General features: G+C 39.6%; 1 protein-coding gene across 2 annotated transcripts in view; it reads left to right on the forward strand.

The window, feature by feature from the left end:
• The window catches only part of ITGB1 (integrin subunit beta 1), a 41,994-nt gene extending 34,903 nt beyond the window's left edge, over positions 1–7,091 (forward strand). The window contains exons 16-17 of one of the 2 annotated variants that reach the window (XM_079300256.1): positions 178–258; positions 5,829–7,091. In XM_079300256.1, the coding sequence (XP_079156382.1) occupies positions 178–252 (75 nt within the window). In that variant the 3' untranslated portion in view covers positions 253–258; positions 5,829–7,091. The remainder of the gene's footprint in view (positions 1–177; positions 259–5,828) is intronic. The other variant, XM_079300257.1, reaches the window with a different exon arrangement.
• The last annotated feature ends 3,489 nt before the right edge of the window (positions 7,092–10,580 follow it).

The raw sequence follows: 10,580 nt of genomic DNA on the forward strand, positions 1-10,580 counted from the left end.
TTTTTAAATTCTCCTAGGAAGCCTTTTGGTTTTATTTAAGAAAATTGATTAATCTTGTATTGGGGGAAAAAAATACTAACACTTGATATATGGCATGATTTTTTTTCAGTGATAGTTGAGAATGTTGCTTTTTTTCCCTGTTGAATTATTCGATACTGACCATTTCTTTTACTTCAGCAAGAAAATCCAATATACAAGAGCCCTATTAACAATTTCAAGAATCCAAACTATGGACGTAAAGCTGGTCTCTAAGTCTCAGTTTGTATCTCCTTTCATTTTCTTTCCTTTTTTTCCCCTTTGCATGTCACTTCAAACTCACTGTGTGTCACAGTCAGTTAATCATAGTTTGAGTCTTGCTCAGTGTATCAACTGCTGCTTTGATTGTGGAGTTTTCAAGAATGCAACTTGAAAATTTTTAACTGGTTTTGGCAGAGAGATTGCTTTCTTACTAATACTGCCAGTACTGGCTTAAACTATTCTACAAATGCTTTTTAAATTTTTTTTTTTGTAGATGCATGAATACATAGTAGAGCAGCTCCTTGGACTGAAGAACATTTTGGACTGTAGGGAGACACACAGGGGATGCTTTGTCTTCTGTTTCTTCAAATCAGTAGTCAGTTTGTTAAAATCAATATTTTTGCTAAGCTAGATTAGATACTCCTAAAATATCTCAGCCTATAAATATCACTGTTTTTATTAGAATAACTCTGTGAACATGCAGAGCAGCATTACTTTTTTTTTTTTTTGTAAACTGCTTTGGCTTATTAACCAAGTATAGACTTAGTCTGTAATTAAGGTATGAAATGCATATACTCCACTAATTTTATTATTAAATATGCACCTTATTTCTATTGAAACTGGCAGTATCATGGTCCTTGTAACCTAGCCAGCTTTAGGGTGTCCATAGAAACAAACATTAATACGACAGGAGGAAATATTCTTGTCCCCTCTAGATGCATTTTTCACTCCATTTCTTACTCCCTCCTAAGCTCAGCCTTAGCTTCGGATTGGATTGGAATTGCTGGGTTCAGTTCTCTTCATACCTAACATGCCACAAGTAACAGCAGAGGAAATTGAGGTTTTACTTCACATACTCCATCTAGTTAAATGTCTGTTACCTGTTCTTCTGCCATTCACTTAATTGTGTACTTTGTGTTGCATGCAGGACAAGCACCTAACAGACCATACAGTGTGTAACTCCTATTCTGTGCTCTTGCTCTCTACCCTGTGACTCTTCAGGATGTAATGTCCTTGATGCTGCCATTTCTCATCAAAATGTATTTCCTGCAAACAGCTTTCCTCTGGTGTAAATGGAGGGATTGACTTCTGCCTTTTTGGTTCACTCAGATGTGAAGGTTGAGTGTGAAAGGATGTGGTTTGGGCTTTTTTTAAACATAATTTATAATTTTTGGTATTAATAGAACTATTACAAGTCTGGCCTGAGAGGGAGGTGGGTTTATTCTTATGGTCCACCAGAAAGGAGGAGGTGAGAGTTGTCAGAGTAGGTGAGCCATGAGATGTAAAACAAGGTTCTGCTTTTCCCTATAGATAAGATTTCCTGGTGGTTTTAGACTATTGCCATAGCCTCTCATTTAGATGAAGAGTTGCTTTATAATGTCAAGGCAGGAAAGTTATCTGAAATCCCATTTTATGAAAATTACAGAGTAGTGGATTCCCTCCAGGTGTGTGTACACAGATTAACTTTGTGCAGTTTGTGTGACCCTTCCCCTCTCCCACAGCCATCATCCACACACAGGCTGGGGCTCTGTGGTGAGGGAGCTGCAGCACCATGGAATTTGTCATGGCCCAGGTACTCAGATATTTCCCTGCTGGTGCAGATGCACCAGGGCATCCTGGTGGTCAATGCTCAAGGCAGCTGGGTCAAACAGAGTTCTGTTTGCTCAGGTTCTACCCCAGTCAGCCATAAAAGCTTTGGTGCAGTCATGCTTGTAACAAGTCTAAGGATGAATTTCTTCTGGACTGAAAAGCTGCATCACAAATTTAAAACACAAAGCTGCTATTTGCAGTGAATGCCATTGCCACTCCTGCATGGGGGTAGCTTGTGCCTTGCTAAGCATCTTCAAACAGACTCCAAATTAAATCATCTTGAATTTTACACATTAAACACATTTATATTGGACACTAAGTCTGTAGGAATTTAGTTAACATTATTAGCAGCTACTGGTTAAAATAAAAAGAAACCACAAATAATTCAAAGTGCTCAAAATTGCAGGGACTTGTTCTTCTCCTGGCCTGGATTTTATGCCTGTATTTTACCTTGCTGCTGAATCATGGACATGCTCTGGATGTGGAGTGGAGATGCCATGTTTTCAGTCCCTTTCATATAAATGCCTGTGTTCAATGAATGCTGGTTTGTGGCTCCAGGGCTGGATGGAAATGGGGTTGGCAGTGCCTCTGGCTGTTCCTGACCATGGCCTCACTTTGTCCATCCCTGGAGCAGGGCTGGACACTGTTCCTGAGAAATAGTGCTGGAAATAATCACAGCCAGCTCTTGAGCAGAGTGTGTGCATGAGTTTTAATTCTCTTTAGTACAGTGACTTAGGTCTTAAACCCACTGTGGAGGCAACTTCAGTGACTGTTGGAACAGTGAAGCCCCTGGAGCAAAAGGAATAGAAGGTTAATTGAACATCCTGTGTAATAGTTTCATCTTTATGCAGCACTGGACTGAACTGTTGTCCTCTGAACAGCCCAGTCTAGTTGAAAGTGAATATTGTTGCATGAACATATTGCAACATAAAGAGCAATTTATTCTTGGCTGAAGGTACTTTTTAAAAGTACCTCTATCTTCATTTTATTCAGTATTTCACTGGGTTATATATGTAGTTATTGTTTGTTAATTTTAATTTTGGTTTAAGTGTGCATGGAGTTTTCAGTTGTAGGGGCATGTGACAAATGTGTTTTCCCTAACTCTGCATGCTTGAACCAGTATATTCTCTGTAGTGCTATAAAGAAAAGGGAGTGTTTAAAACCATCCTGTTTGTCTAAGACAGCAAATTTGGAATCCCATATTTTAGTGGGCAATTAAAAAACTGAGTGTTTCTAATGTGTGAAAATATGCACCCTCTGGCAGCTGTGAGGGGCCCTGAGTGAGGAGCATCATGTTGGGTTAGTGGATATTTATTTTAATGAAGAGCTGTCTGCAGGAGACCTGCCAAGCCAGGCCCAGGACAGGGTGGCTGGAGCAGCCAGGGCTTCAGCAGAACAGAGCTGGGAAGGAACCTGCAGATCCATCAGTGTGGCAATTATGGGCAGTAGAGCCTCAGGAGCCATTTAGCTGGTCAAATGTCAGGTTGGGTTAAGCTGAAGAGTTGTGAATATTGACTAAATCTCCATTATTTGTAATGGGAACTGAGACTCTGACCTGACAGGGGGAGACAGCCAGTCAAGTGCTTTATCCAGTGACCCAAATCCCACTCTGTGCTTCTGAGAAGTGCAAGTACAAGGGAAGGCAGGACAGAGTTTCAGTATCCTTATAGGACTTATGTTAAATCAAGAGCCAAGAAAAATTTTCTTCTGACTTCTCTTCAAAAAGCAGTATAGTAAAAAATTTACAACCTTATTATGTAAATTGTATTTTAAGCCTGAATTCAGGTTCAAATTAGTTGTATGAGTAGCACCTAGCAAATTTCCAAGTTTTAGTCCTTACCTTTAGACTCATTCCTAGAGTATCTGGTAGAAGTTCTCTCTTTTTCAGCCAGAAGATGTGATTGTGTACCCCCTGTATGTGCTGGGGGTGTCTGTTGTGTAAAATGTTGGAGGCTAACAGCACAGTGTAACAAGTGTTATGTAATGCTTTGCCATGGAAGAGCTGTGCAATAACTTTTACTGCAGCCTCTTATGCTTACAGACTTCCTCTGCATCATAAACTTTATTGGTTTATATTTACATTTTTAATATTCTCCCTTAAAATTTTTAAGGAAATAAGCAATGTACATTGCCTAGAACCTTGAGATATAAAGAGTTGCTTCAGTACCAGATTAAATCCCTCATCCCTGGATGGTTTTCCCATTTCATTTGCATGTTGCTATTGCAAACCTTTCGCTAAAAGTCCTGGGGAAGGTCATAATTTTGCATTGATTAATTAGTCTAAGAACTAGCCACATCACATGATTTAAAATTTAAAAAAAACCACTACCAAATGTTACTCCTCATCCCTTCCCAGACCAATAAGTGATATATTTTTAATCAAGACAGCATTTGCCTGGTGGAAGGGGAAGGGGCTTGTGCTGTTATTGTGTATTTGTGAAGTACAGTCTGCACTGAACACCCAGCTCCTCCTTCCCCTCTGTCCAGGTGACATTGACTCAGATCTTGAGAATGCTGAACAGAGAACTTAGACTTCCATTGTCTGGCAATCCAGGTTCTGGCTGGACAGGTCTCTTGGTTCTGGGCAAGATTGGATGTGCCTCCTTGCTCTTTGCATGTGAGAAGCTGGCTCTCAGATTTCAGAGGAGAAATCCCCTTTTCCTGAAGCATCTCCCTCAGCAGCAGCCACTATTCTTGGGACAAACCAGTTTCTGGTCCTGTGCAAACAGAAGGCAGCAAACCTCCCAGGAGCTGTGATGAGAAAATTCCACACCAAGTGAGGTTCTTGCTTGCCTTTGGTACATTCTGTGGTATTCCTTGCTGATTTTCCAGGTTTATGACCCAGAAAAAGAGACCCCTGATGTTTGTCATCGTTTAATTGAGTGTAGGAACAATTGGTTTCACCTATTATATTGTAAATAGAGTTGAATATTAATAAAGTTGAGTTAATATGGTTGTATAGCCCATCTCAGGTTTGGGGGCACTTTGGAGGACAGAGATTCCCTCACTGCTGCTGGGGGCCAGGTACAGCCCTGGCCAGAGCAGCACTCGAGATGACATCTGCACCGAGCTGAATTTTCTCAGGAATCTGTTGTGTGTGCACAGAAGAGCTTCATGCTGGCAGACAGCATTCATTTAGGCTGAGGTTCAGGCTGTGCTGAGAGCTCAGAGCTGCAGCCCCAGGCCATTCTAGCAGTGGTTCTTTCTCCTGTGAAGATTTATCTGTTAATTTTGAGTTCAAGCTGTTCATCTGAGGTGTGCAAGGATGTCTAAATGGGTAAGATTTACTGAGATAGAAAGTAACCTGGAAAAAAGGAAGCTTAAAATAAGCTTAATTTAGGGGGTTCTAAATCTCAGCAAGAGATGTAAGCAATTGTTCTGTAGGCTTGTCTTGTGTCAGTAGAAATAATTTTTTTATTACAGCATCTGCACCAGTACAGAGGTTTCTTTGTTTTATCTGTACATTTGCCCTGATAGGGGGTGGAGAGACCTGCAGGAATAAAATGAGAATGATGGGTACTGACTGTTCACTGTAAATATTGACTGTGTATTAGCAAAATACTAGAAGTCTTCCCAGGTTGTTTCTAGAATTCAGTTACAATGTAAGATAAGCTATTTAAATGTTTGTTATAGCAGAATGTGGTCTGTGGTCAGTCCTGGTGTCAAACAATGTTATTTACAATTCTATTCTTCTTCATAAAATGCCCTGTGCTGCAGAGCCCTGGGTGGTGGCTCAGCCCCAGGATGAGCCTGTGAGGTTCAGCTGCCTCCAAGGAATTCTGTGCTGCAAATGGGACAGGATCCTGCTAACCCTTTGCTTTATTTATTAGCTGTGCATGCCTTTGTTCAAGTTGCTAGAAGGAAAACTAGTTTGACTTAAGCTGTTTGTGTGTACAAACAAAGCATTAATGGGTAATTTCTTAATGCTAATTTTTATGCTTCTTGCAAATACACATTTTTTCATATCTTTAAATGTTAATATATTTTTTTTCTTTTTCTAGGGTGAAAATCCTATTTACAAGAGTGCAGTGACGACTGTGGTCAATCCTAAATATGAGGGAAAATGAACACTGCTTGTATAACTTCACAACACTGTATGCAGTATAGCAACTTTTGTAGTCACAATAAGATAGATTTAGGACAAACTGCAGTGATTTTACTAATTCATTACATATAGGTTTGTTTTCCTGTGTGAAAATGTACCATATGTAATTTTTTATTTTTTTTTTTTTTTTTAATTTTTTTTTTTTTTTTTTTTTTTTTTGCAAATAAGAGAAATTGGTGCCAGAGGTTGGACAAAAAAAACTTGAGACTGTGTAGCCTAGTCAGCCCAGGTCACATGGTGCCTTTCTGACCTTTCCCTTTCCCAGGCTGTGAATCCAGGTCTTGTGCAGGGTGTGATGCTGCATGGCATGACTGGGAGGGAAGGGGTTAAAGCAATCAGCATGAGGGCTCTGCCTAGCCATTTAGTATTAAACTTTTTAGCTTTACAGGGAAATCAGGGCTTGAGTTTGCAGATGTAATTAAACTCATGTAGCACGGAGCTGGTGGTTAATTGGTCATTGACTTGCTAGATGTATAATTAAGTATTTGGTAAGTTGTGTAAGCTGGAAGGGAGCAGTGTAAAAGACTGAAAAGTGTATGCATACACTTAACTTTGATTTTTCCAGTTGCATATTGCCAGGTTATGGTTAAAATGAAAGGTCTTGAGAAGAATGTTAAGAAGGAAAAAAATAGCTTTAAAACATGTGCCATTACTGAAGAAGTTGCTGACTGGTAACTTGCTTAGTTTTTCTTTGTAAATTCAAGCCCTGGGTGGCAGTATCATGAAGTACCTTACCAAGACATCCTCAGATCACCTAAGGGCCTTACGTGATGCTGTGTCTCATTCTGTAATGTTTCTTTGCTTTCTAGCCTGGTGCTTTGTCACCTTCTAATCTTTTTAACGTATTTGGTTGCGATTCTTTTTGTAATATTTTTGTATCAACACAAGCTTTTTTCTCTCTCTTTTTTTTTTTTTTTTTTTTTTGGAGCAGTCTTAGCTGTAAATTTGCCTTTACCCTGTAGCTAAGATTGCATAGTTTGTCATGTGAACAAGTCACCCATCATTCTTGACATGTGCCATGTATATTTGCCTCTGACCATTCAAACTGCATCATAGTCATATTCTTGTTTTAAGTGCCTTTTTATTTTAACAGATGTTCACTTTTTACAGTGCTATTACTGAAGTTATTTATTAAATAAAAGTACCTTAAAATACTTGATCTCGTCTCTTTATCTTGGAGAAGTTGATACTATTCAAAAAACCTGAATTATTACCTCTGCAAGGTAATAATTGTAATAATACCAAATATGCCTTGAAAGGAGTTAAGTTGATCTTGGTTAACAAATCCAGGGATTGGGTGCAGCACCTTGTTATATGCCAGGGCTGTTGGTATAAAGCCCCCTGAGCTCATTTGCTTGTGTGCTAAAGTTCTGTAGTTTAATAACTGTTCCAGCAAATGGGCTGTTGTTTGGTTAATATTCCTTAATAACACACAGCAAATGAGAAAAAATTCTGCGTATTGTGGGAAAATAAAATCTTCTGAATTATTTTTGAGTATAATGTTGTTAGATTATTTTAAATTAAATATGAAGTATATTCATGGAATCTGTATAATTCAGTGGGGCTTTTTCATTCTTGGTACTTCAGTGGTACTTCAGTGCTGAGGCACTGTGGGGATCTGTTCTGAGCATCCCTTTTAACACCCATCCAAGAGTAAAAGAACCTGGTTTCCATGCAGTGGGAGTGAGAGGTGTGTGTCTGTCTCTCCTGTCTCTGGGAGAGAAGCAGAGATCCAGTTGCAGCCCTTGTCCAGTGTTTGGACACTAACAAGTCTGCTTGCAAAATGTTTTTGTGGCTTGGTGGGCTGCTTTTTCACAGAGAGGCTGAAGGCTCTGAATTTAAGTGGCCCATTTTGAGAGCTTTTCTAAACCATTGTCTGAACTGGGTTTCCAGTAGACACTTCCAGGCAGATGGAAGCTCCTTAATATCTCCAAGTGAACAGTTGTTTAAATGAGGGAGAACAGCTGCCATCCTACAGGAGCAGATTCAAGATAAGTGTCACAGATTGTGGGATTTGATTTAAAGCAGGACTGGATGATCCAGCTAAAAGAGAAGATGCAGTTCAAATAGGATACAATTTAGGTGCTGAGAACCAGAAGTATTTGTGAATCCTCCTTGTTTTGTAAATAATGTCCTCAGGTACTTGCCTGAATTCTGCCAGCTGACAAAGCAGTGAACTCCTACAGTCAATAGCAGAGCATTGACTCACAAGGCTGTGATCCAACACTTGTAAGATCCCAGCAGTTTCTCATTTTAAAATTATTGCAGTTACTATACCCATAGTCTCACTATCCTTAATTCATCAATTTCTTCAACTCCTGTACAGTAACTAAAGAGCTAAGCCACAACTGTTTCATGGCAGTTGTAATAAGCAGGGTTTCTTATCCTGGATAGAAACTAATGACAAAAATACAAGTCAGCTAAAGAAAATAATTCTCTGTAATCATGTGGTTTATTAATTAATTTTGCCATAGTATGTAGAGCCTCCTCTAAAGCTGCTTGGAAAGTAGCCTTAGCACAGTCTGGAGCACCTACACATGAGGAATCTGAACTGATAGACTGATGCTCTTTGGATGCTGGGGTTTTTTTTCTTTTCTGCAAAATCTACTATTATGTTTTCTTTTCCACAAGAAGTAAAAATTCAGAGGAACATAGAATGAAAGTAGGATAAAAAGGAGTAGCTTTTAATTAAGTAAAATACTGATGAAGTAGAGATGGTGAATATGTTCTAGCTACACAGTTCTACTATTTAGAGGGTGTTTTTCAAGCACTTCTGGTTTTCTTTTTGAAAAATCAGTTTCTGCCAAAGCATTTATCTAGCAGAAAGAAAATATTTATTAGCAACTATGAATACAACTACCAGAACACAGATTGCTGCAATGTAATTCCAGTGAATGTTCATTAATGATAAGTACATTAACCTCCATCTCAATAAAATGGATAAATTGTAGATAGAAAAATGCACACTGTAGGACATAATTTTGAAGTCCTGAGAATGTTTTCAATGAGGATGCTGACATAGCACAGTATCACAATAGTAATATTACAATAAGAATGAAAAATATCAGAAACTCTAAAAAGATTACAGTTGTTAGATATTATCATTGCAAGACTAATAGAAGTAAAACCATCTACTGCAGTAATTCCTAATTGCTAAACAGGAAAACAAAATTAATTCAAGGAGGTAACTATATGTTTGAATGGGGCCACCAGATTTTTCTTGGGGACCAGAGAACCTGTTGAAGAAAGATTTTAGAAATGTTACACAAACAGAAGGCTGGATTAAACAAGCAATAAAAGCAGCTGATCAAAGTAAGATGTCCTTGAAAAAGCTGAAAAAATAAAATAATAGAAATTTAAACACTAGAAGGATGCTAAAGAGGATTTAGTTCATGAAAGGCACAAGAAATAATAAATACACTGTAATAAAAAGTCTGACACAGATTAAGAAGGACAGTTGGAATAAAGAAATGACAGAACATGTAAACTCATTCTTCGTTTATGTATTTCTTATGGAAGAGTTTCATGAGATAGCCAACCTAACATTCCCCAGCAGAGGGCAAATACCAGAGAAATTATTCAAAATGAAGTGTCAACAAAATATTCTAGAGAGGAATCAACAGAAGGAATGGCAGCAAACTACCAAAAGCCAATGTTAATCATTTGAGAGGGTTTAAGGAACTGAAGGAAGAGTGCCAGGTCTCATTGCCATCTGAATGGGAAATGCCTAACATACATACTTTGCCATTTTTAAGAGGCTTTCTGGCACTTAAAAGAAGAGTTACCCAGATGTTTCTACCACTACCTGATACAAATTATAGGTGGACACAGGGATAAGTGCAACATACTGTGGGAAAATCAGCATGTCCTATCTCACAAATGTGACCTTTGAGGGAAGCAGCAGCATGCAAAGCAATAATTTCATACAACTCAACTTCCAAAGCCTTCTAACAATGCTTGACATGAAGGATCACTGCAGAAACTTCCAGGGGATGTGAAGATAGTCTTCAAAAGAATAAACAGCTTAAAAAGACAGAAGGTTAAAAAAACCAGCCTAGGAAGTCAGTTGCCAGTTGTCTAATCTGAGAGGTGCCGTGGATGAGGTGCTGGCAGCATCCCCTCAGTGCAGTCCAGGGCACCAGGACCCCTCTGCTCCCTTCTGCCATGGGGCCCTGGGTCACTGCCCTGTCATTGTCACCAGCAAGGTCCTTCTGCAGGGCTGCTTTCCACACTGGACCCCAGTGTGTGTGGTGGGTTATTCCTGCCCAGGGCTGCTCCTGGCCCTTCCCTTTACTGAGTATCACAAGGTTTCTTCCATTCCCACTTTCTTTTCATTCCCAGTCTGCCCGGGTCCCCCGCAGCACCAGCCCTGCAGTGAACCAGCCACTCCTCCCAGTTCTGTTCTGTGAAGGTGCTGAGGGTGAGCCCCATCGTTCAGGTCATCCTAGGGGATTTTAAACTGGGAGGGGCCCAATGTCAAACCCTTGGATGCAGCCCTGGGGAGTGGCCTCCAAATTTATGCCACCAGTCCCAGCCCCCTCAGCCCTGGCATTTCAGCCAGTTTCCAACCTGCCTCACTGTCCTCTTACACAAACTCCATCACCCTGCCTGCAATGCTATGGCCAACAGTGCAAAGCTTTACTGAAGG

The sequence above is a fragment of the Erithacus rubecula genome (assembly GCF_903797595.1).
Source record: "Erithacus rubecula genome assembly, chromosome: 3".
Classification (NCBI taxonomy): domain Eukaryota; kingdom Metazoa; phylum Chordata; class Aves; order Passeriformes; family Muscicapidae; genus Erithacus; species Erithacus rubecula.